Source organism: Nicotiana tabacum, chromosome 16 (assembly GCF_000715075.1).
Source record: "Nicotiana tabacum cultivar K326 chromosome 16, ASM71507v2, whole genome shotgun sequence".
NCBI lineage: Eukaryota > Viridiplantae > Streptophyta > Magnoliopsida > Solanales > Solanaceae > Nicotiana > Nicotiana tabacum.
The window spans coordinates 155,453,522-155,479,003 of record NC_134095.1 but is presented as its reverse complement, the minus strand read 5'-3'; the positions used below and the strand labels follow the sequence as shown (position 1 = coordinate 155,479,003).

The following is a 25,482-nucleotide window of genomic DNA, read 5'->3' as shown; positions in this document are numbered from 1 at the left end:
TACGAGGTTGAACCTTGGCCTACCACGTTCCAGTCTCGATTAGTCATACAAAAAGGAAAGCCCGATTTTGACCGTGTATAAATATTATATATATATATATATATATATATATATATATATATATAATATATATATATATATATATATATATATATATATGTATATCGTCTAAAAAAGGTAAACATTGAATATGATTAGCTATTTGTGTGACAATCTCTTTCTTTAAATACATTAAAAATTTTCCTAATAGCCACAAAGTAGTATTTTTCCCAAAAATTCTCTCAAACTTAAATATTATGCTTTTATCGGCGTTAGAGTTGGAACATATGATGTGCGCATAAACCTATACATTATGCATTATGCTCTCAACACAAAACAAAGTCCGAGCATTTGACTTCTTTTTGTAGAGTTTTAATCAATTCCAAAGTGGAAGCAAATAAATTTCTTAATAGAATATGATTTAAATATAAAAAGACACGAGTCAAACAAAAATCAAAACAAGAAAAAAAAAAATAGAGAAACATTCCCGTATGGGCTATGATATTTATTTTCCAAGTTGACCATATTAGAAACACCATTGAAGAGAGGATCTAACTTTTTTATTTAAAAGGATCTAACTTACAAAGAAAGAAAAATATAAGGCAGGATCTGTCCCCCACCTGTACATATCAAAAATAGACTTACAAAAAAAACATCTGTCCACCATTTTCAACTAATCTTGGACCCCTTTCTTCATCAGTCATCACCATTCAACCCCCCCCCCCTCACCCCACACCACCCACCCAAAATTTTCCTCCATTTTTCATTATTGCTTTCATTTCTTCCCAATTACCTTTCCTTAGAACACACACCCCACACCCACAGAAGAACCGAAGAAGATGGGTATACCAAGAAACACTGGAGGAGGTGTAGATATGCTAAGTGAAAGAGCAAAAATGATGAGAGATGCAGTGGAGAAGAGTCAGTCCATTACCGACAATGTGGTCAACATCTTGGGTTCCTTTGATCACCGTCTTTCTGCTCTTGACACTGCTATGCGTCCCACTCAGGTCTGCAATTTTCCTTTTTCCTGATTTAATTTTGATCAGTACTTGCTAATATTTGCAATTACATTTTTGATCAGTTTTCCTGTCTATTGTTTGCAGATAAGGACTCATGCTATTAGGAAGGCTCATGGAAATATTGATAAGACTTTAAAGGCTGCTGAGGTTATATTGTCCCAATTTGATATTTCTCGTCAGGTTTGATTTTGCTTTGGCCTCTATTGTTTGTTTTATCGTTTGGTTTGCTTAGATCTGATAGACATTGCTCTTGTTAACTAACTGAACATGATTATGGTGGTGGGTGGTGGTGATGGTTGTGGGTGCTGGCTGGCGGTGGTTATTGGCAGTGGTGATGGCTAATGGTGGTGGTTGTGGGTGCTGGCTAGCGGTCAGTTATTGGTAGTGGTGGTGGCTGATGGTGGTGGTTGTCGGTAGTAGCCAATGGTAACAATGGTAGTTAAAGGTGGCAGTTGATGATTTTGGTAGATGATTGTGATAGATAATGGTGGTGGCAGCTGATAGTGGTGGTTGGCGATAAATGACGCTGGCTCATGCTGGTGATTTCCAGTGGTCGTGGTAATGGTGGTTGGTGGTGATATTGTAAATGGTGGTTAGTAGTGGTGACAACTGAATGTGGTGATTTGTGGTGGTCGTGGTAATGGTGGTTGGTGGTGATAATGTAAATGGTGGTTAGTAGTGGTGACAACGAATGTGGTGATTGACGGTGGTAACAGCTGAGTGTGGTGATCGGCGTTGGTGGTGGTAGTTGGGCAGCGGTGAAAGTGGATGGAGTTGTGGCGAAATACTTTCTATCAGAAATCCTGGAATAAATAACATTTTAAAAATATTAGAACTTAGTATATTTCTTAGTATTCAAATATGTGGCAGAACCATTAAGTGGTTGTAAAAGAAAAGAAAAAAAATCAAATGCATTTAATGATTGAGATCTCGATGATCAAGATTCTAACCTAAAAAACAAACACGCTTAATGACTGAGATCCGAATGATTAAGATTCAGACCTTCATTAAGTTCAAACAAATGGGACCTTAGTGTTTAAGATGAACTGAAACTATCCCTCAATATATATGTGATAAGTTTCAGTCTTTCAGATGTATACAAATAGATATAGATTATAGATGAGCATAATCTTCCTAGAAGTGTGATTGGGATAACATTTGTGTAGTGTATAAGTATACCCCTTATACATGAACATAGGACAGAAAAGAAAAGCTTATTTTTCACTATCCATTTCCTTTCTTGAATTTCTTGTGGTATTAGAGTTTAGGCTCAAACTTGAAGCATGATCGTAAAGCTCTCCCTAAACCATCCAGTCATGACCTCTCCTTCAAACTCCAACCTCACACATTCACCTCTTCATTCACCAACTCATCGCTACTTGTTCTATCAAGCTGAAACTGTTAGGACAAAAATCTTCTAACTCATGCATACTTTAAAGGATCGCCATTTTTTAAATGATGAACCTCTATCCTCCACCCTGGACCTGGAGAATAATAAAGGAGAAACAAATCCTAACCCCAAGCTCACAGAGTCTAAGAACATGGCGTTCTTGTTTGAAGTTGGCTCTCTGCTCCTCATCTGAGGGTGAGGGTGCTTCGCAACGGAGCAAATGTAGCTTTTTCTTGAATCCAATTAGCTACGGGAACTGAAAAATGATATTCTCTTATCATATAATTTTTCAGTTCTTTCTTCTTGTTTCATGATGTAAAAAATGTGTTTCATTCCAGCTTCTATCATTTTGGGCTCTCCCATTTTGTAACAAGATCAAAAGAGAAGGGCAAAAGAATGATTTCTCCAATACCCAAATCTTCAGGATTGTAAAAGTTGAACCCAAAGACTGCCGGCAAAAAGCCCCTGTAGAATATGAAAAGAATAATTGTTTGCTGCTAGCCTGCTACATTTGCCCTGTAAAAAGTTGAGTGTAGCTGGAATATGATTTTAGAAAGAATATTCTGCTTTAGATGTATTGGTTAAACCACTCTTCTCTGGGAGCCAAAAATCGAGAAAGTGAAAGAAAATCCACTTTAAAAATGTTGTCCCTTTGTGCCTTATCAGGTGCGAAGAATCCTTTATATCTTTGTGATAATTTTTTTCAGATAAGTTGGTCTTTCTTAAATGCACATTTTTAATTTAGAACTTCTTAATTAATGGTAGCTTTATTTTAGGCTGAAGTTAAAATACTTAAAGGGCCACATGAGGACCTAGAAAGTTATCTTCAAGCAATTGAACAGCTGAGAAACAATATTCGCTTCTTCAGCAACAACAAGAGCTTCAAGAGTAGTGATGGAGTGCTCAATCATGCTAATAGTTTGCTAGCCAAGGCTATCTCAAAGCTCGAAGAGGAGTTTAAGCAGCTCTTGTTATCTTATAGGTTTGCTAACATTTTTACTGCTTACAACATATTCTATTTGTAGACTTATTCTTGAAACCTTGTTTTACACTTTATTCTGATCCTGTTTCCTAGATACTTTGCGTGTAAATTCTTTCCCAGGAGGAATTCCATGAAAACCTATTTGTAGACTTATGATTGATTCGAAATTCAAGTATCGATATTAATAGGAGTTGTAGTTTTCTCCTATTTGCCATATAATGATTAGTGAAGTATTTAAGGAAGTTAAAATGGTTGTTTCAGTGCTCTTTAAGTTAACCTTTATTTAGGTTGAGATTATCCCCTAGTACCATTTTCGGGTTTGGGATTCTTGGGGCATCTTGTGAGGAATATCCTTGTAAGTTGTTGCTACAAGTTCTAAAATCCTATGTCTTGCCTATGTTCTTAATCTTCAATACTCCAACGAGGCTTCAAAATTGAAGTAGAAATGCACCCAAATACTACTATTTGACCTTCCAATTGAGCTTTTTGATTAAATCTGAATTCTACATTTTCAGTAAACCTGTTGAACCTGATCGGCTGTTTGAGTGTCTCCCAAATTCAATGCGACCATCGTCTGGATCACCTGGACACCAGGAGTCTAGTGGTAAGAACCGTCTGTCCAATAGCATTGCTGAGCAAAATGGTGCAGAAAATGCTGTCTTCACACCGCCAACTCTTATACCTCCAAGGATCCTGCCTTTACTGCATGATTTAGCCCAACAGATGGTTCAAGCTGGTCACCAACAGCAATTTGTAAAAATATACAGGTAAATATCCATTTCTAGCCATGAACTATATGATCTTGACATCTTCTACAGACAATGTTGCTTTTTAAGTATAATATCCTGGAGAAAAGATCAATCTACCGGCCTAAAAGCTGAACTATTCTCTACTAAGCAGTTCAGCAACTGCAGGGAAATAGGCGAAGCTTAAGATAACTGCGATACATGCTTTGACAATGTCTGACTTAATTTGACACGTAATCTGAGTAGATTAATTTGGAACCGAAAGTCGAACTTATGGGCTGTGGACACAATTTCCGCTTGTTGCAGAAGTTTAAATGTCCAACACAGTAAATAAGGTGCTCATAAAGTGGTTATTATGGCTTTTGGTATTCTTTAGTCGTAGTAACAACAATGATAGCAGTAGAGGATGCTCTTCTTCTCATATATATATATATACATATATATATATATATATATATATATATATATATATATATATATATATATATAACTATGTTTTTGGACCGGAAACTGGTTAAACCTTAATCAGTGATTACCATATTTCTACAATTGAGCAAACCATTCCTCTCGAATCAGATCATGAGGAAATCAAACTTTTAAACTCAAAGTCTATAGAAAAATATAGGCGAAAATACAATTATCTCCATTTTGGTTTAGTACAAATTGCAAATAGACCTCTGTCCAGGGAAGGTCTAGACACGTCTCTACTCCTCTATCTTAGAGATTCTAGATTTTTAGACTTCAATGGTTCTCTCCTAGGAATGGTAGAAACTAGCCTATGTGGCGGTCCAATTTACTTTGATTGTTTTCCTAACTTTACAGTGTCTCTTAGAGATAGAAATATCTTAGATTCTTTAATTTTGAATGTTAAAACAACTAATTATAAAACCAAGACTAGATCCTTACCAGTAGCAATTATTTATAGGATACAGTATAAAGCCATGAGTTCAGCCTTTAATACTAGAGCCATGAAAACCCTCCATAAAGGAGAAACTATTCTTTTTAAAACAAAACTACAAAGATCTCATCTGTCAATACCAAAACCCATTTCTTGGAGCCAAGTTTCTCTACCACAAAACTGGTTACTACAAGATGCAGAAACTGGAAAATACTACGGTCTCTCAGATCCAACAATATTCTAGCGGATCTGTAGCCATTTCCTTCCAAAGGTCCCTTAGCCAAAGGGTCTCTATCTCTTCCTCTTCAGCACAGTCTGAGATGCAGTTTGGAAGACTTCAATATCTTCATTTCTTTTTAGGATCGAAACTGTTAATTTTGACTCTAGGATCCCACAAGCCAAATATTATGTAGAAACGACCCCTCCAACAGAAGTTAATTATGAACAACCCCAATCTCCCACTTACTCAGCGTTAGGTGCTGAATTAGGTGTTTTAGAAAAAGATTTTCAAATTGATAAAGAAAAACTTCGAGCAAATTTTTATTCACAAGAAAATATTTTCAAAAGAACTTGGTTTTTCCAGAATTTTCTAGGAAACGAAAAACTCTCCAAAATATTTACTATGAATCTTTAAACTTCATAAAATAACAAATTAATTTCTTTGAATGGTTTGTAGCTTATGCTGAATATCACCAATTAGATTTTCCTTTTTCAAAATCAGTTAACATTTTCTAATCAAAAAAAAAAAAAAAACAGTTAACGTTTCGAAAATTTGGAAAACCTCCTCTGGAGAAGAAGTCATCTCACAACTTCCTCCGACACAAAGATTTTCAACAAATTATGCAAATACTTCAGTAATAGCTAATCCTTTCAAATTAAATAACGAAAATGAAGCTATTACAGGCAAAGATATTAAAAATATTTTTGAACAAAATAATTACACAAATAAATATTTACAATCTCTTGGTGAATATTTACTTACAAAACAATCTTCAACATCTACTAGTTCTAAGCCAGCAGAAACCTCCACTTCTTCAATTCCTTTGTTTAAACCTTATGAGATCCCTAGAACTTTCGCTACAGAACTTCGGATCCACCAAGCTAAAGACTATCATAAGTTCTCTGACCTTCAGCGTAGGATCGTAGAAATTGAGAACGGGTTAAACTAGTTAAACCTGATACCAGTTCTCTTCCTTAGCTCTGATACCAAGGGGACTGGAAGCGAAGCCCCTAAACGATTAGGGAAAAAATAAATAAATAAATATAAGGACAAGAAGCAAATAACAATATGATAATTAAACCTGCAGAAGATACAATTAACACGCAAACAAATAAATTTATGGGGCAGAACCGACCATGTAAATAAAATGCGATAAAGTAAATTAGGTGGTTGAACTGACCATAATGCAGAGTAATATAAATGTAAACTTGGGAAGCGTAAAATAAATATAAACTTGATTATTATTGAAACTAAAAAATTGATAATATACGTTAATAACTTATATTAATATACTAAAGAGAGAGCTCTAACCAATTCTAGAGAGGGAGAAAATTCTTTCTCAAATGGTAGTGTAAGGTGTGTGTCTTACAAGTGACGGGGGCTATTTATAGCCAATAAATAAAAATTACATAGTGTTTTCTAATGTCATTCACGATGTCATTAAGAGTAAGTGCTAGCTGATGTCATGGATGATGTCAGTTGTGATGTCACTGTGTTGTCATGCCGATGTAATTTCTGATCAATTCCTCAGAACATTAAATCAAGGTCTTCTGATGATGATGATGATTTTTCTGATGAAAATGCTTGATTTTGTTGACCTGGAATTTGGGTCCTGAGGGTATCAAGAATTTTCTCCATTTGCTTAATAAAATCAAGCCTGCTACTAAAACCAGCTAGTTGTGCATTTGCAATAGACTTTTGTTGTGAAAATAAAATTTCGGCAGCTTTTGTTATAGCTAGATACTGCGGATAAGACAGAAATCACTTTTCTACTGCTGGCACATAGGCTTCAGATGAATCCCACATTTTGTACCATTTGCAGTGGTCTTGGAAGGCTAACCATGGTAGTCCTTTATGTCCTTCTGGCTTGTGGAAGGAAAATTTCTGGGAGTATATCCATGGGATATGAAATTTGTGGGAAAATTGAAGGAGTATGGGTATCTACTGCTCACTATAAAACTTGTGGCAAAAATAATTATATCCTTCTTTTACTGGTGCTGGGAGGATTTCAGCTCTATGACCATAAGCAGACCACTATTGATGTATAAACCAATGAGGGAATTCAGAGGTTAATTATTTACTCCAGAGGATAAACTATGAATGCATTCCAAGTTGGTTTTGGAAGGTGAAAGCATTCATCCTTGCTGCTTGGTAGTCATAATAATTGTAAAATTGTGGATCAAAAGGCTAAGAAAGTCTTTTGTATTTGGCTGGATGGGTTTCCCATTCTTTTGTTTAGATTATTTTGTTAATCCACACCGTAGTATGTGTGACATATGATTGGGTCTGCTTTACTTTGTGGGGTTTAAACAAGCAAGACCAGGTACCTGTGAGAATGAACTCATAGTATTTTTGGGTATTTTTGTGAGTATTTTGGATGAAATTTACCGCTTAGGGGTTGGAATGCCAGCATTCTGGTTCAATTTGAATGAGTGGGTAGACACTGTCATTCTTAATATAAGTGGGTTCCTCGGGGAAGGAGCCTTTGCTTGAAGAAATAGGCTGTGGCATTGGTGAAGAGAGTGCCTGATTAGTTGTAGTTTTTGGGATGTTGGATAGACATCCAGTACCTGCAATGGGGCTTTTAGCCTCCAATATTTTTTGTGTGGTGCGTCTAGCAACCACAAGAAGTGAAGAGTCCGTGTGACTTTGGGCCGCCACGGGGTTGGAAGAAGATGCGTGGCTTTGTGCCGCCACATTGGAACAATAATTTTTATATAATTGGTACTGATCTCTCAGTTGTTTTTTAAATAGGCTAGGCATGGTCATTTGATCTTTAATTCCCATGAGTTGACGCCATTGCATGAATTCTTCTTCTGTTCAAAGAGAAGACATGGTCTGTGCTAGTTGAGTTTGAGCTTGTTGAGATTCTTCTTCCTCAGCTAGGTCTGCCCATTTTTCCAGTCCAACTTTTAAATACAGAAAGTTATCAGACTACGCCATGAGCGGAGTCCCCCAAGTTCATATGATAGAAAGCTTAGGACCCATTCCAATTTCTAGTTCAATTTCTTACCCGAGAATTCTTGCAGGGGAGATAAAATGCCAAGAAAAAAGAAAGCAAAAATTTTAGATCCTTCAATACATGTTCTTCCTCCGCCGGAGGAAAATATTACTGAAGCAGTACCCAAACAGTCTGCTACAGATGTTGTTTCCAAACAACAACCCATTTCAATTGCCTCCAAGCAACTCTCAAAAGGCGCAACTGGACCAAGCCAACCCAAATGCAGAAAGCCATCAGACTACGCCATGAGTGGAGTCCCCCAAGTACATATGATAGAAAGCTCAGGACTCATTCCAATTTCCAGTCCGAAAAAATGGGCAGACCTAGTTGAGGAAGAAGAATCTCAACAAGCTCAAACTCAACTAGCACAGACCATGTCGTCTCTTTGGACAGAAGAAGAATTCATGCAATGGTGCCAACTCATGGGAATTAAAGATCAAATGACCATGCCTAGCCTATTTAAAAAACAACTGAGAGATCAGTACCCAATTATATAAAAATTATTATTCCAATGTGGCGGCACAAAGCCACGCATCTTCTTCCAACCCCGTGGCGGCCCAAAGTCACACAGACTCTTCACTTCCTGTGGTTGCTAGACGCACCACGCAAAAAATATTGGAGGCTAAAAGCCCCATTGCAGGTACTGGATGTCTATCCAACATCCCAAAAACTACAACTAATCAAGCACTCTCTTCACCAGTGCCACAACCTATTTCTTCAAGCAAAGGCTCCTTCCCCGAGGAACCCACTTATATTAAAAATGACAGTGTCTACCCACTCATTCAAATTGAACTAGAATTCTGGCATTCCAACCCCCAATGAGGTAGCTAAGAAAATACTTAGCCCTTCAGCAAATTTCATCCAAAATACTCACAAAAATACCCAAAAATACTATGAGTTCATTCTCACAGGTACCTGGTCTTGCTTGTTTAAACCCCACAAAGTAAAGCAGACCCAATCATATGTCACACATACTACGGTGTGGATTAACAAAATAATCTAACCAAAAGAATGGGGAACCCATCCAGCCAAATACAAAAGACTTTCTCAGCCTTTTGATCCACAATTATTATGACTACCAAGCAGCAAGGATGAATGCTTTCACCTTCCAAAACCAACTTGGAAAGAATTCATAGTTTATCCTCTGGAATAAACAATTAACCTCTGAATTCCCTCAGTGGTTTATACATCAGTGGTGGTCTGCTTATGGTCATAAAGCTGAAATCCTCCCAGCACCAGTAAAAGAAGGATATAATTATTTTTGCCACAAGTTTTATAGTGAGCAATAAATATACCCATACTCCTCCAATTTTCCCACAGATTTCATATCCCATGGATATACTCATAGAAATTTTCCTTCCACAAGCCAGGACAGGACTACCATGGTTAGCCTTCCAAGGCCACTGCAAATGGTACAAAATGTGGGATTCATCCGAAGCCTATGTGCCAGCAGTAGAAAAGTGATTTGTGTCTCATCCGCAGTATCTAGCTATAACAGAAGCTGCCGAAATTTTATTTTTACAACTAAAGTCCATTGCAAATGCACAACTAGCCGGTTCCAGTAGCAGACTTGATTTTATTAAGCAAATGGAGAAAATTCTTGATACCCTCAAGACACAAATTCCAGGTCAACAAAATCAAGCATCTTCATATGAAGAATCGTCGTCGTCATCAGAAGAAAACCCTGATTTAATATTCCGAGGAATTGATCAGAAATTACATCAGCATAGACAGCATAATGACATCATCCATGACATCAACTAGCACTTACTCCTAATGAAATTAGAAAACACCATGTAATTTTTAGTTTTTTGGCTATAAATAGCCCCCTTATCACTTGTAAGATACACACCTTACAGTACCATTTGAGAAAGAATACTCGACCTCTTTCTAGAATTGGTTAGAGCTCTCTTCTAGTATATTAATATAAGTTTTTAACTTGTATTATCAATTTTTTAGTTTCAATAATAATCAAGTTTATATTTATTTTACTCTTGTCCAAGTTTACATTTATATTACTCTGCATTATGGTCGGCTCAACCTCCTAATTTACTTTATCGCATTTTATTTACATGGTCGGCTCTGCCCCATAAATTTATTTGCTTGCACTCTAAGTGTATCTTCTGCAGGTTTAATTATCACATTGTCATTTGCTTCCTGTCCTTACATTTGTTTATTTTTCCCTAATCTTTTTAGGGGCTTCGCTTCCGGTCCCCTGATAGCTCAGGATACCCCAACTAACGATTCTTCTGTACAAGTTCTCCGAGAAGTCTATTCTGACCAAGAAACCAATTCGCAGTCAGTACAATTTCATGACAATCCTCCCCTAGAAATTTCCTCTGTTAGAACAGGATCTTTCAACTGGCGTCAACCCCAAAGACTTTACTATTCTAGAGCTGCCCATCCCGATGTAGCCTTAGAAGAAAGACCCAATGTTATGCAAAACAATTATAATGCCAATAATATCTATGAATGGAACATAGATGGTCGTTCTGAATACAATATTTTGGCCAAATTATAGCAAATGACTATGGTAGCCACTGCATACCGAACTTCTCATAACTGTTCTGACCTACTACCCATGTCTTAGTAGCAGGTTTCACAGGTCAACTTAAGGGATGGTGGGATACCCATCTTAGTGAAGAATATAAGAACCAAATTCTCTTAAGTGTCCGAGTTGATTCAACGGGAGAACCAATTCTTAACGATGGCCTTACCATTCCTGATTCAACCAACACCCTGATTTATACCATTATTAAAACATTCATAAGTAGTCTAGGTATCTTTAGGGAAAGATCTTCTGACATACTTAACAACCTTAAGTGTAAAACTCTTTCTGATTTCAGATGGTATAAAGATTCCTTTCTTACCCGAATCTACGAAAAACCTGATGGAAATCTCCCATATTGGAAAGAAAAATTCATTGTCTAAGTCTCTTAGGGATTTAGTAAAAGAAGAACTCCAAAATCAGCATTCTGGTGATGTTATTCCTTACGAACGAATCACCTATGGCCAACTTACCAGTCTCATTCAACATGTCGCTCTTAAAATCTGTCAACATGATAAGATATTGAGACAATTCGCCAAAGATAGAACACAGACTCGCCGAGATCTAGGTAGTTTCTGTGAACAATTTGGCTAAACCACTTTGTAGTAAAAAAACCTCATAAGAGAGGAACAACCAAGGATATGGAGATTACGAAATATAGGTCTTCTGCACCTAAGTTTAGAAAGACCAATCCGTTTCCTCTTAAATCCAAAATCATTCCCAGTAAACATAAACCAATAAACTTCCAAACTCCCAATTCTGACAAATGTTTCAAGTGCAACAAACCAGGTCATATAGCCAAATACTGCAAGTTGTCTGACAAAGTTAAAAATCTTGATTTAGATGAGTCTGTTCTTAACCAGATCGAACAACTTTTATTAGAAGATAGTGACACTTCTGATGTTGCTGATGATGAACTTGAACAACAATTTAACCAACTTGAAGATGATGACACAAAATCTTCATCCCAAACCCCTAAACCTTAAACCCTTAACTTAATATTAGATAGAAAAGTTAGATCTGAAAATCAAATATATAGTTATATGTCTTTTTTTTTTTTTGATTTGCATCGGATGTCCGAGTCTCTTCGAGCCCCGACTATTCCCGGGGGTGCACAGGCCCTCGACAAGGAGTTTCCCGCAAGTGCACCACGGTTAATTCAGGTTTTACCCAGTCCGATGACCCTCAGAAATTGTTTGCACCCAGTGGGTTTCGAACTTGAGACCTTGAAAGGGAGCAAACCCCAAGGCTCAAGTCAATTGCCACCAGGCCAACCCCTGAGGGTTCATATAGTTATATGTCTTCTCTTATATATAATAATTAAATCTAATTATTTCTTAAGAAGTTGTTCTTTAGGATGACTCAAAGGTTATAAATAACCTTCTATAAGCCAACTGAGAATTATCATATCCACTTTTCTCAGGAAAACTGCTTATAGTGTAGATCCGGAGGGATCACAGTGCCAACCTTAGGAGATCTTCTTAAAAAAGTATAGGATTTAAGAAAGATATATAAAAGAACCATATATCTATAGATCTAAGTTTGAACTATCAATACCACATAAAAGCAAGTTAAAAACAAGAATATATATATATATATATATATATAAACCTTAAGAGATCTTCTTAAAAAAGTATAGGATTTAAGAAAGATATATAAAAGAAGCCACATATCTATAGATCTAAGTTTGAACTATCAATACCACATAAAAGCAAGTTAAAAACAAGTATATATATATATATATATATCCTAACTTAAATCTTTCTCAAAACCTCCAATATAGTTGGATTACTTAAAAATTGTGTAGTTACAGCCTCCAATTTGATTATAGCATTACACATTCCACCTTTAACTTAGAGTTCAAAGGTGAAATACTAAGATGCCCTTTTCTTGATAGATGGGAGACCTTTTAGTTTCCTCAAATTTGTTCATATTATAACCAACCTGAAATAGAAGAGTAGAAGGAGTTATCAAAGAACAGAAGAGTAGAAGGAAATAAGTAGTTGTGGTTTAATTACCTTTTCATTATATGAACTCTTTTAGGGGCCAACTTTTGGTATTTTTGAGTTCACCAGTTGTATTGGAGTTAATAGAGAGTGGAGCTGCATATAGAGAGATCAATGAGGAATTGAAAGCTGTGATTTCAGGCAAATTTTAAATACATGAAAAAGTTTCTTGGTTATTCTCTTACGATTGAACATAAGTTTCCTGGAAAGTTTTACATCCACGTTGCAACAGTTATTGAAGTAAATGCTACGATTCCTTTCCTCATTTCGTCCCTTTTTCTTATTCTTTTGATTCTAAATGTCCCGATAGGGATACACGTTCTCCTGTCCTGGAAGAAAGTCTTCGCCTTTTGGGAGTGGAAAAACTTAGCAAAGATGATGTTCAGAAGATGCAATGGGAAGTTCTGGAAGCTAAAATTGGAAATTGGATTCATTTTATGCGGATTGCTGTAAGTTTTCTCTAATACCCCTGGAATTAGATAAAAGTTTGGCCTTTGACTATAGTGTTATTTGAACAGGTCAAATTGTTGTTTTCTGGGGAGCATAAAGTGTGTGATCAAATATTTGAGGGATTTGATTCACTCAAGGATCAATGTTTTGCTGAAGTTACTACCACAAGTGTCGCCATGCTGCTTAGTTTTGGTGATGCAATTGCAAAAAGCAAAAGATCACCTGAGAAGTTGTTTGTGCTTCTAGATATGTATGAAATAATGCGGGAACTTCATTCAGAGGTACGAGACATACTAGCAAACAGACATTTGATTCATAACATTATGTCTACATGTAAGACAGGCCAAGGGCAAACACTCAATCATTGAAGTCTTTAATTCTTTGGGGTCAAATTCACGGTTTATATACTAACAATATGTAATTTGAGCTCTTCTGCAGATTGAATCACTTTTCATAGGTAAAGCTTGCAATGAAATTAGGGAATCTGCCTTTGGTTTGACAAAGCGACTTGCCCAGACAGCCCAGGAAACCTTTAGTGACTTTGAAGAAGCAGTTGAGAAGGATGCAACTAAAACTGCCGTCTCAGATGGAACTGTTCATCCCTTGACCAGCTATGTGATTAATTATGTGAAGTTCCTGTTTGAGTAAGTTCATTCAACTACATAACATGTTTTTTTGCTTGTTTATATGGAGGCAAAGTCAGATAGTAGCTTCCTTCTTCCAAGGGTATATTACTAGTTTACCACATCTTCACTAAATTGTATGAAGACGTTCCGAGTGGATATCCCGGGGACTCTTTAGTGTGCCATAATATGAGCATTTGTGCCAGCAGCAAAGTAGACAAGACTTGCTCTAATTGCCATGGTTTCTGGATAAGCTCTGTATTTCTTTGGGTTTTCAGCTTCGAGGGTGGATGAATAAGTATCATTATACTCATGATACCATATAGAACCATGCAAAGGAACTGGTTAGTTGCAACTTTTTAAACTAAGAACTGCAGTAGCAATATGTCGGGCCTCAGGATTCATATATGGAGAACTGTAAAACACTAATCACAATTTTGGGCATGAGGGTTAATGTGAAGGGTCTTTAAGGTTTTGAGGATTCACATACCTACTGGATTAGCGTATATTTTAGGAAAGACCTTAATCAAATTTTGCTTGACTGCAAAATTGCAGAATACCCTTTTGCTTTGTTTGGTCAGAGTTTTCTGATGCCTCAGATTTAAGGAACAATGAATCTGGTGGGATGTTTATTATTGCAGATGAGGAATGCCATAGTGACAGCCAGTTGCAGTCCGATTGTACCGATGCTTGTATGCATTATAAATAGCAGCAAGTAGTCGTTGCTAAATTAAGAAGTTGATTTAGGCTGTTAAGCTAGGAGGTTAGTGGTAGCTGATTTATTTCTGGTAGTGGTTACTGGTTAAGTAGAAGATATATTGTCCATTTTCATTCATTCACAGATCACCGTCCTTACATTTCATTCCTTCAGTTGATTCAATACATAGAGCACAAGTTGAGCTCTTGACTCTCCTTCCCCCCCCCCTCCCTCTCTGCATTTGATCATCCTCCAGAGCTGAGCTGCACTTAACATTTATGTTATGAGAAACAAATAGAGTATGAGGTCTTGAACCTCATGTTGCTGTTATGTCAATGCTAAGCATAGAGAGAACAGACGATCAGCTCAAAAGTTTTTTTTGTTGATAATACTTATGTCGAAATAGTTTCTTCTTCATAGCTTTAAGGCATTCAGTATACACATTACATATGAGAAAGTAATTTTATAGAAAAGGAGATGCCTAAAGATGAATAAGCTAGGTGGTCAAGCTCAGTGATTAATAGGCAGTATCTGATGGGAGGTGGCATTAGTAGAAACTGGAAGATGACTGGTTGCATATAGTGAGAGGGTGGGTAGCACTTTCCCTTACAACACTGATGAGGTACTAGTTCAGTGGGTTGCATAATTCAGATCTCAGGGAATCAATGAGACAGGTGTGAAGTTAGTTGGTCACAGAGATTAGTGATGAGAGCATTTGTCAGATTTCAAAAGGATTTATAAAATAAATGGGCAATTACTATGTACTATAAGGGCAACTGATTCCTATTTTAAGAGAACTGTAGATTCTGTAGTTTTAGGTTTATGAAATAATCGTGAGTGCAAAAGTTCTGGAGGAAGAAGACTAAAAAGGGTACGTGGAATGAGGCAATATCAATGAACGATGCCTCTTCCAAATAAGTTGATTATGAATCCTCTGTATCTATTACACTCAAGTCAGGTCCATTTCATGGAATGAGGTAATAAGTTCAAAAAAGAATATTTCAAAGGAAGTTGATCATAATGCACATGTTATTATTCAACAGACCGATTGAAACCTTTATTCGGCAATAGCAAGATGTGTTTGGTCGTTTGTCTGGAATGTAAGAATAAAATACTAATGTGAGTATTATTTACTCCTGGATAAGTTATCAGAAACTATTTATTCCTGGATTTTCTGTGGGCAGAGTAGCTGTCTTTAAATTATTTGGTCAGAAACAGTAGAGTGGTTTCTGCTTTATCATTATCTGACCTGCACAATCGTGGAGTATTTTGTGTCATTTTCTCCAAAATATGTAACTGAGGACACGCCATCATATGCTGCTCTCTCTCTCTCTCTCTCTCTCTCTGTGTGTGTGTGTGTGTGTGTGTATGTGTTTATACAGTAAGCAGAAGTACTTTATACAGCAATAAATAAAATCAAATAGCTTTTCCCGGCACCGTCACTTGTGAAGCTTATTCACTTATATATTTAAGGACGGCGCCCACTGTGGGGCTCGAACCCACGACTTGTGAGGCTATTCTGAAAATGCTTCTCCAGGTTTTTTGGTTTTATTCTGGAGCAAACATCTGCGGTAGAAGAGCACATAGGAATTGGAATTTTTTTTTTTTTTTGTTTTTGTTTTGAGGAAAGGAACTGCCTGTAGATAAGCTGTCAGTCTTTGTTGACATAATTGCCTTGACGAGTTGCATAATGTTTTTGTTTCAGCTATCAATCAACATTGAAGCAACTATTCCAAGAATTTGAAAATGGAGGAGATTCAAATTCACAGCTAGCTGCTGTTACTATGCGTATAATGCAGGCTCTTCAAACCAATTTAGACGGGAAATCTAAGCAGTATAAGGATCCTGCTCTGACTCACTTGTTCCTTATGAACAATATTCACTATATGGTCAGATCTGTGCGCAGGTTTGTTAAATTAACTATACATCAGGATGCTGATGATGACCTCAAAGGTTTTCTGATTACTTATGGTTGGGTGCTGATCCTTTTGTTGCCTCCAGGTCTGAAGCCAAAGATTTATTAGGGGATGACTGGGTGCAAAGACACCGGAGAGTTGTACAACAACATGCAAATCAATATAAAAGAATTGCTTGGGCAAAGGTATTGCTCAGCTCGCTTTTCTTCCTTCCAACTCCCTTCCTCAAGAAAAGGCCGGGGGGTGCAGTTGAATGGGCATTCATCCTGATTTACTTTTTTTCGCTGCTTCATTTCTTGCTTATGGGTTATAGCTTTTACTGAATATGCTCTATTTTGCAGCTTCATGTCTCATTTATGATTATGGTGATTGATCAGTTAGTGTACTATTATTTGAATCATTTGCCCTCATCTGATGAGCTTCCATTTTCTACCCCATATTAAGAGCTTGTGTGAGTGCATAGAGCAGGATCATTTTTTTCCGCATGACAATAACTGCAAATTAGAAAAAGGGATAGACCGACTCACTTTGGTCATTAACCTTTATATGTATCATCGATTTCCTTAGTCCCACCGACTCGGAGAATCTTCCCTTGCTACCAATTTCATCATCATATCTACTTTTTGCTTGCTGCCAACAAGATTGTTTCTATGAAGGAAGAGCTTAGGTAGATTCAACCACAGATAGTTCAATGTTCGGCGAACCTCTATTTATCTTATTTGTTTTCCAGTGAGGGGGGAGTTTCCTGCATCGTTTTTGTTAAAGTAGGTGTGCAGTTTGTTAAAGTATCTGAGAATGCTAAATCTAGTTATCATATCAAGCGCTTTTTTGGAAAATCTTCTCTAGATTAGTAAATAAAATTATGAAGAACATTGAATAGGTGCAATTATAATTACCTTAACTTGTTTAAAATAATAAAGTTACCCTTGCTTTAATTTTTATTATGTGCAAATTAACTGATCTTTCTGAACTGTCAAATTCTTTTCAAATGGTGGAATTATGTCATGCCATGAGAATGATCACTGTGGACAAAGAATATGAAATTCCCATATAATTGTCCTAATCAACACTTTGTTTTATTCTTGAGTAGATCCTTCAATGCCTATCAATTCAAGGGCTAACATCATCTGGAGGCAGTAACTCTGGTAGTGTTGATGGACAGAATAGTAGTGGAGTTTCAAGATCGATTGTGAAAGACAGGTAGGTTCTCAGGTTTCTTATTTTAGAAACTTTTGTTAACAGTGATAATCTAATCTTGGTTCTGATATGAATAACTTTTTGGTACTCTTTATCAGGTTTAAGACATTCAATGTGCAGTTCGAAGAGCTTCATCAAAGGCAAACTCAATGGACTGTTCCAGATACTGAGTTGCGAGAGTCATTGAGGCTTGCGGTTGCTGAAGTTTTGCTGCCTGCATACAGATCTTTCATTAAACGCTTTGGGTATTTTTTATTTGATTTTGCTATTATTTCTCTCTTGCATGCTTGTTTGTTGAAACCTCTAGCGTGATGTTGCTAGATAGTCAAGTGAAGACGAAACAAGATTTCAGTGATTCCATCTTCTATTAACTCTTCATTCAAATTCAATCTCACTATTCAGACGATAAATAGAAAAACGGAAAAAATAAGATTATTTGATCACTTGACATCTTTCAAATGTGTGACACAGAGAGAGTTCTTTTGCTTCATGCTTTAAATAAGTCGCATTGCTAGGAGGGTATAACCTTCTAATTATGTAAATCCAGTCTTTACTCTTTCCTGAATAAATTTTACATAGTTAGAAGCTACATAAAGTAGTACTATAAGTCACAATTTTTATACTTAACAAAATATGTAATAGTGGCATATGAGATGAAACATAAGAGTGTTTCCTATGTTGTTAATTCCATAGGAAAGTTGAGATGATGTAAAATGCTCATTTTTCCTGCATAACAGGCCTTTGGTTGAGAGTGGTAAAAACTCCCAAAAGTACATCAGATATTCAGCTGAAGATCTTGACCGCATGCTTGGTGAATTCTTTGAGGGTAAGACGTTAAATGAGCCCAAACGGTGAACCTCAGCTAGTCACTTTTGAGGTCAGCTACGCTCTCTGCACTATCCTCTCCTCTGCCATTTGCTGATATAGTTGCTACATGGTTGAGTTCCTGCACCAAATTGGTGCAGCATTCTGGTTCTCCATTCACTACTCTATGTTCAGGATCTACAGGATTTGCAATAAAAAGTGAAAAATAAAAAGAGCAAGCTGTATAGAGAAGTTCACTTGTATTTGGATATGGAACCTGTCCAAGTAATATGGTTTGTCAAATCTTGTGTCCAAAATGTCGCGCTTCTGTTAAGGTCGTGTTGTAGTCAGCATAGCTTGTGTGGTTTTGTATAGCAAAGCGTTTTGATATTCTCTCTTGGGAGCTCTTTTTTGGTCCTAAGGTTCAGAGTTTTCCTTGACAAGTCTATATTTGACAATGATTCAACAATTTAATGATAATGTTAGTATTATGCCATTTAATTACTCATATACTTGGTTACTGAGTTGAGTCTGAACCTACTTGAGGTGAATGAGCTTTTTCCACCCCCAGCTTGAAAGGTGGCTATGGTGTTTTTTGTTGACACTCAACTCTGAACTGCTGAGCGATGAGTTTGAGGCGGTTCTTTAAGTTAATTAATTTATCGAATTAAAAAGGACAACCCGGTGCACTAAGCTCCCGCTATGCCCAGGGTCCGGGGAAGGACCAGACCACAAGGGTCTATTGTACGCAACCTTACTCTGCATTTCTGCAAGAAGTTGTTTTCATGGTTCAAACTCGTGATCTTATGGCAACAACTTTACCAGTTACGCTAATGCTCCCCTTCAATTTGCCGAATTAGTCACATAAATGAAAGATTATTTTGAACGTGTGATGTGTAAGTTTAGCATTCACAACATCTTTGGCATTAGGCACAAGAGCAAATAACTGAAGAGAAACTTCAACTTTTCTAAAAGTGTCCGTGTGGAACACTTCCACCTAAACCATTTCTATCTGTTTAGCTATACTTAACCACTTCTATGGAAATCCAGTGTGCAGGTGCCAAATTGAATTGGCTGAATCATGCTTTATATGTCATATTGTAATGAAATTCCTTGACTTAAATTAAGAGAAAAATAGTCATTTGAATTGTTAAGTAAGACGAATGTTCAAGTTCCCTCAGTTTGCTCTTTCCTCTTGCCTTTCTTTCTTTCTAGTTCATGGAAGCTTAATTTCTTTCTTCCCTTCAATTTCAGTGATATAGAATAGATAATCTTTACGCTTGCCCCCAAGGCTTAGTTCAAGTTGCAAAGTTTGGTTGAGGGAATTGTGACTTCAAAGGTTTAATCCCTGTGCCATGCGAACTATGATTCGTATTTAAGCGAAGAAGGGTAGAGAGGCAGGCCTATTATCCCCAAGTTTTGAAGGCCGCGTTTGGTCTTGAGGAATGGCCCAGATGAATTTTTCGGTCATTAAAAAGAAAATAGCAGTCTTGATGTATATTGATGTCTAGCCTTGTATTTGACCGTATTGAATATATAATGGTAACAATTAGATTGTTGCAACTAACTGAGAAAATAATGTTACATATGTAACAGCCCAGCCCGCTAGTGATATTGTCCGCTCTGGGCCTAGGCCCTCACGGGTTTAAAACGCATCGCTAGGGTCTAAGGCTTGTTAACTTATATACCTAGCATCCCTCTTGTGTTTTGCCAATGTTGGACTCTGTCTAAAGCCTGGGGTGTTACATACACCCCCTCTTATGGACTCAGCGTCCTCAGCCGCCTAACCGGGATTTGCCTAAACTCAGTTGAACTCTGACCCACATCGGCATGGCTGACACAACCTGGCTCTGATACCAAGTTTGTCACGACCCATTTTCTGAACAAGCCGGGACCGACACTCGATCACTAAACATGACCGAGCGAACCATCTCTACTTATCAAATCTATTATAACTCCAAACTTTATATGCAACAAGGCAATACTCTAACCAAATACTTTTGATTAATTTAAACATTTAAATAAATTAACTCCAAAACTTTATTCATAGTAACCAATGAAATACTGTTAAGTTATTATCAAAAACATCTGAATCTTAACCCAACGACTATGTCTATCAAGCCTTTACTGATACCTGGCCAGTTCTCTAAGTAACAAAGAAATAACTAAATAAAGATGACTCTAACGAATACTCCACGAACAAAAGCGGAGCTCACCAATAGTATTGGAAGAGAAGGAAGTCCTAACTCGTAGCCTGCTCGCCTGCGAATCCGGTTCCTACGTTGTACCGCAGACCAATATAGGTTCCCAAAAGAGAACGTCAGTACCATCCATTGTACTCAGTGAGTCTCAGCAACAGGGGTGAAACTTTAATAACATATACATTATGAACAAAAGTTCTAAATGCATGTAAAACATAAAGCTTATAAGAATAATTCTAAATAATTGCATAATAGCAGTTTATGAATATTCTAAAAGAAATTCTTTTCTTCTTCTTTCTTAAAAAAAATATACTTCACTTTATACTTTGGGAGTTCCAACTATCCTGACTTAATTCTGTCTCAGTCACCGTGTGATCGGCACAAGTTCAATCCCAACCTGATCGAATAGGCCCAATTCACGAGGTGCCACTCGCTTCATGGTTCTCGGCGCTCATGTCTCATACCTTAGCATGACTAAGTAAATTTTCAGCAACGAGACCCTCGACTCGTGTGCTCCCTACTTTGGCACAAGTAGTTTGAGGAAGTCAACGCCTTGGTCAGGACCCTAGGCCTGGACGATGACCCCTTCTCAGAATAAAGGATGCTCCCAAAAATCTTTTCTTTCTAAAACTTCTTCTTGTGACTTTGCAAGTCTAAATCTTTTATACATACTCATACTGGTATCCTTAAATGTAAGGCATGACATAAGAATGAAATAAACATTCAAAAGTATTTATAAAGGTTCTTAATCCTTCATGAATTTTCAACATGAAGATGGCATATAAGAATAACATAAAATTCTGAAATTTATGCATATATATCTAAATAATCATCTAAACTTTAGCTAGAAAATAATTCTAAGCTAATAGGTACTTACTACTCCAATTAAGTATATATTAACTCTTTTATGCAATTCATCAAACACCTTGTGTGCGTGCTTTTGTGAGTTAAACCACTTTAGTAAAGAGTTATATCAACTCACCTTAAAACTTCTCGAGCCAATACGTAGGCCCCAGTCCAATTGACACCAGTCAAATAATCGATTCTACAACAACCAGTGCATTTTAATTAATTTTAAAGTTTCACACCTAAACATAAAATTTATTGTTGATATAAAGAAAGAAGGGAATTAACTATTCAATTCTTACCTATTACTATTGTAGGATAATTGACAATAGGGAATTTCACATACCTAAATTCAAAAATTAGTGATTTGTAAAGAATCCTATAATCTTTTCGTGGCCTCCGTGAGTAAGCAGCGCTGCCTCTGTTTCGTAGGCTTGTGTTTGCTTTATTTTTTTTTTCCTTTCCGCTTTTGATTTGTTTATTCGAATAGGGCTTCTGCCTTTTTGTTGCTTTTCGAACAGGGCTTTTGGCTTTTGGCTTTTGGCTTTTGCCTCCTTCTAAAGTGAATTACGTACTACTAAATAACAAAACAAAACAAAGGGGTTAAAGCCTTGTTTTTGCAAAATTTATTTAAACGAGATCAAAACTTAATGATTGGTACTGAAATAGACTATTTGTGTAAATCATCCATGGAATATTATATAGTAGAATACTATATATTATAACACGATTGATCAAGCTTCTCGTAAATCAAAAGTGCTTAATTTGAAGAATTGATGTGCTTGGCCAAGTTTTTCAGAAAGAAAAAAAAGGTGCTTTTGCGTGGCAGCATAAGCTGATTTCCTGTTGTGGGGAAGAAACCAAAAAAGTAGTTTTTTCCGAAAAGCACAAGCAAAAGCTGTTTTTAATTTTATTCATGACAACAATATCCTTACTAAAAAATTATGTATATAAAATTAAACCTACTTAATCATCTTGAAAAATAAAATACTTGTATAAACTATTAAGTGCCATAATGTTGTTTTAATTATATTTATATTAATTGAAATTTTTAATTCACTTTGCAATTTTACTTTTTACTAGATTAAATAAAACTAAAATGTTTAGTTACAATCTTCCATAACAAAGATTTAAAACTCCTTATCTAGTTAAATAATATTATTTGTAAAGCAATTTTTTTATATATATTTATAGTAACATGACACTCAAAAGCACTTTTTGAAAAGATTGGTCAAATATAAATTAATATTCTAATTTTTTTTAACATCCTTAAATATATTGGACAAACATAAATTTCTACTATCCAAAACTATTTTCGAAAAGTATTTCTTATGAAAAAACACATTTCAAAATAAACATATTCTCAAAATTTGGTCAAATAGGCTCTAGTTTTGAACGTGGAGTCACGTACTTACAAATGTTTGATTCTTGTAGGAAGATTTTTTAGTTTATTGCTTTATAATTATTTTTTATCAGATAGAAAAAATTACTTGATCCCAACGAATATGATTGTTTTTTTTTCCTAGTACAAAAAATATTATTATTCCTATTGGAATTACCTACTTGGAGTGGGATTAGAATTGATATTATAAATATCATGCAGTAAACCGTCCGAACTACACTACAATTCTTGGGAAGCATATATACAAGACAAGGAATTTCAAGAAAGTTTCCAACAGGTATTTACTCCCACTTTCAGATTAGCCAAAATATTACACTAATTTGTTGCATGTTTAGAACATTATTATGTAATCTTTCGCAATTGAACCCTCAGACTCAGGGTGTTGGTATTCCAAACGGGTGCAAATCCAGATGTCGGATCCATCATGATTGAAATTTTAAGATTAGGAATATGGATCTAGGTACGAATACATGTGCTTGTATTGGATTCGACAACAGTCAGACCTCTCTATAACAACATTCCTAAATAATAACACTTCTCTATAAAAGCCAAACTTTTTCGGAACCAATTTTTATGTTATGTTATAATATATGTTCTTTATAACAACACTTCGCTATGACATCCAAAAATATTCGAAACAAACGAGGCTATTATAGAGCGGTTTGACTGTATATCGAAAAGTAGAGCTATAAAATATGCCTAAATTATGAGACATTATGTGAAAAACTTGCATGTCGCATGTAGAGTGTAGTAACATAATCTTTTATTCTCAAGTTGTACGTAGACATCTAGAAATCGACAATAGCTTTTGTTTTGATAAATCAAAATGCCAAATCTTATATCTAATATCTACATAGTTTACAGTCAAAATTTGACCAGATCTGCTACGTATCTCGCACCCATACTTAGTGTCAGTGTCGTGTCGACACGGGTGTGGCACCACAAATGAAGTATCCGCGCCAGTGGCGAAGCCACATGGTTACAAGCTTCATCGAAAAATTGCACTGTGTATATAAAATGTTACGTTTTAGAAGTATATAACACATATTGAACACCCTTTGTCGGGATTTTTTTGATTTCTTTCAAATTTGAATACTCTTGAGTAAATTCCTAGCTTCGCCACTGATCCAGGCAACTTAGGTTTTCCCACGAGACTATGTATTAAGCTATATGTCTTGGTGGTATATATATATGACATGATTTAGAGAATGTTGAAAATCATCATTTATGCGATAAGACCATTAAGAATTGAAGTGCCAAAGTTGAACCTATTATTTACTAGGTGGTAAAAAAATTGAGTAAATCGTTTAACTAGCTAGTTAATGTTACAAAGTTCTATATCAATTGAAGTCTTTGAGAGATATTACAAACTGCAGATTTCATGGGTGGCAAGTGTTCAAAGAGGCCAAAAACTGGCGGATATTCAGGCAATCCGCAGTCACAATATACCCAATCGAGCTACAATTATCCGACTTATCAGGCATATTGTGGTCCACCTCCTGCATCAACGAAATATCCAAAGATCGACGATGACTACAACAGCTTAGAACAGGTTACTGGTGCGCTTGCACGTGCAGGACTAGAGTCTTCAAACTTAATTGTTGGGATCGATTTTACCAAGAGCAATGAGTGGACCGGTGCAAGGTCATTCCAGGGGAAAAGTTTGCATCGGATTGCGGATAATCAGCAAAATCCATATGAACAAGCAATATCCATCATTGGAAGAACACTATCAAAATTTGATGAGGACAACTTAATTCCTTGTTTTGGATTTGGTGATGCCTCAACACATGACCAACAAGTCTTCAGTTTCTATCCTGATGAGAAAGTATGTTATGGATTCGAGCAAGTACTGAGTCGATATAGACAATTAGTTCCTCAATTACGTCTTGCTGGACCAACGTCGTTTGCTCCTATTATTGAAATGGCAATCAGTATTGTAGAGCAGAGTGGTGGCCAATACCATGTTTTGTTGAGAATAGCAGATGGACAGGTTACAACAAGTGTAGATGCTGCGCGTGGTCAATTAAGCCCTCAAGAGAAGAGAACAGTTGAAGCAATTGTGAAAGCAAGTCAATACGCCTTGTCTATTGTTGTAGTTGGAGTTGGAGATGGGCCGTGGGACATGATGAGGGAATTCGATGACAATATACCTGCACGAGCGTTTGACAATTTTCAGTTTGTTAATTTTACAGAAATCATGTCAAAAAATGTGAACTGGTCCAGGAAAGAAGCAGAGTTTGCATTGGCAGCATTGATGGAAATACCTTCTCAGTACAAGGCAACTCTGGAGCTAAACATTTTGGGTGCTCGTCGAGTGTTGGAATTTGGCACGATTCCTCTCCCCCCTCCTCCCTATGGTGCAATTTAGTGTCACTTTTCTAGGGTTATATCTTATGGCCTTGAGAGTATCAATCACTGACTGCTTTCTGTTGTTAAAGTTTGTTTTTTAAACTTTTCTTTAAATGTGGAACAAGTTTCTGGTTTATCAATG

At 36.4% G+C, this 25,482-nt stretch overlaps 2 protein-coding genes and 1 long non-coding RNA gene across 3 annotated transcripts; 2 read left to right on the top strand and 1 right to left on the bottom strand.

Annotated features, from left to right (window-relative positions):
• The first annotated feature begins 615 nt into the window (after positions 1-615).
• LOC107759725 (exocyst complex component EXO70A1) lies at positions 616-19,035 on the top strand. Its single transcript, XM_075233507.1, has 12 exons — positions 616-1,049; positions 1,146-1,241; positions 3,228-3,433; positions 3,949-4,200; positions 13,163-13,301; positions 13,371-13,583; positions 13,741-13,946; positions 16,328-16,528; positions 16,624-16,723; positions 17,629-17,738; positions 17,834-17,980; positions 18,473-19,035. Exons 1-12 carry the CDS (start codon positions 879-881, stop codon positions 18,588-18,590), a joined length of 1,959 nt encoding a protein of 652 aa, XP_075089608.1. The 5' UTR covers positions 616-878; the 3' UTR covers positions 18,591-19,035.
• A 1,645-nt stretch (positions 19,036-20,680) lies between these two features.
• On the bottom strand, positions 20,681-22,071 carry LOC142170800 (uncharacterized). The gene is made up of 3 exons (XR_012700377.1): positions 21,933-22,071; positions 21,723-21,785; positions 20,681-20,816 (listed from the first exon to the last, which is right to left on the bottom strand). It is a non-coding gene; the product is annotated as an uncharacterized LOC142170800 (long non-coding RNA).
• Positions 22,072-22,943: 872 nt separating this feature from the next.
• LOC107759729 (E3 ubiquitin-protein ligase RGLG2-like) lies at positions 22,944-25,482 on the top strand. The gene is made up of 2 exons (XM_016577729.2): positions 22,944-23,265; positions 24,365-25,482. The coding sequence occupies exon 2, from the start codon at positions 24,370-24,372 to the stop codon at positions 25,357-25,359; it is 990 nt and encodes a 329-aa protein (XP_016433215.2). The 5' UTR covers positions 22,944-23,265; positions 24,365-24,369; the 3' UTR covers positions 25,360-25,482.

Excerpts from the sequence above, each read along its gene's own strand:
- LOC107759725 (XM_075233507.1), top strand. The coding sequence starts at position 879 with ATGGGTATACCAAGAAACACTGGAGGAGGTGTAGATATGCTAAGTGAA. Across the intron at positions 4,201-13,162 it reads CAATTTGTAAAAATATACAG|GGATACACGTTCTCCTGTCC; the intron begins GTAAATATCCAT and ends ATGTCCCGATAG. Across the intron at positions 13,302-13,370 it reads TTCATTTTATGCGGATTGCT|GTCAAATTGTTGTTTTCTGG; the intron begins GTAAGTTTTCTC and ends TTATTTGAACAG.
- LOC107759729 (XM_016577729.2), top strand. The coding sequence starts at position 24,370 with ATGGGTGGCAAGTGTTCAAAGAGGCCAAAAACTGGCGGATATTCAGGC.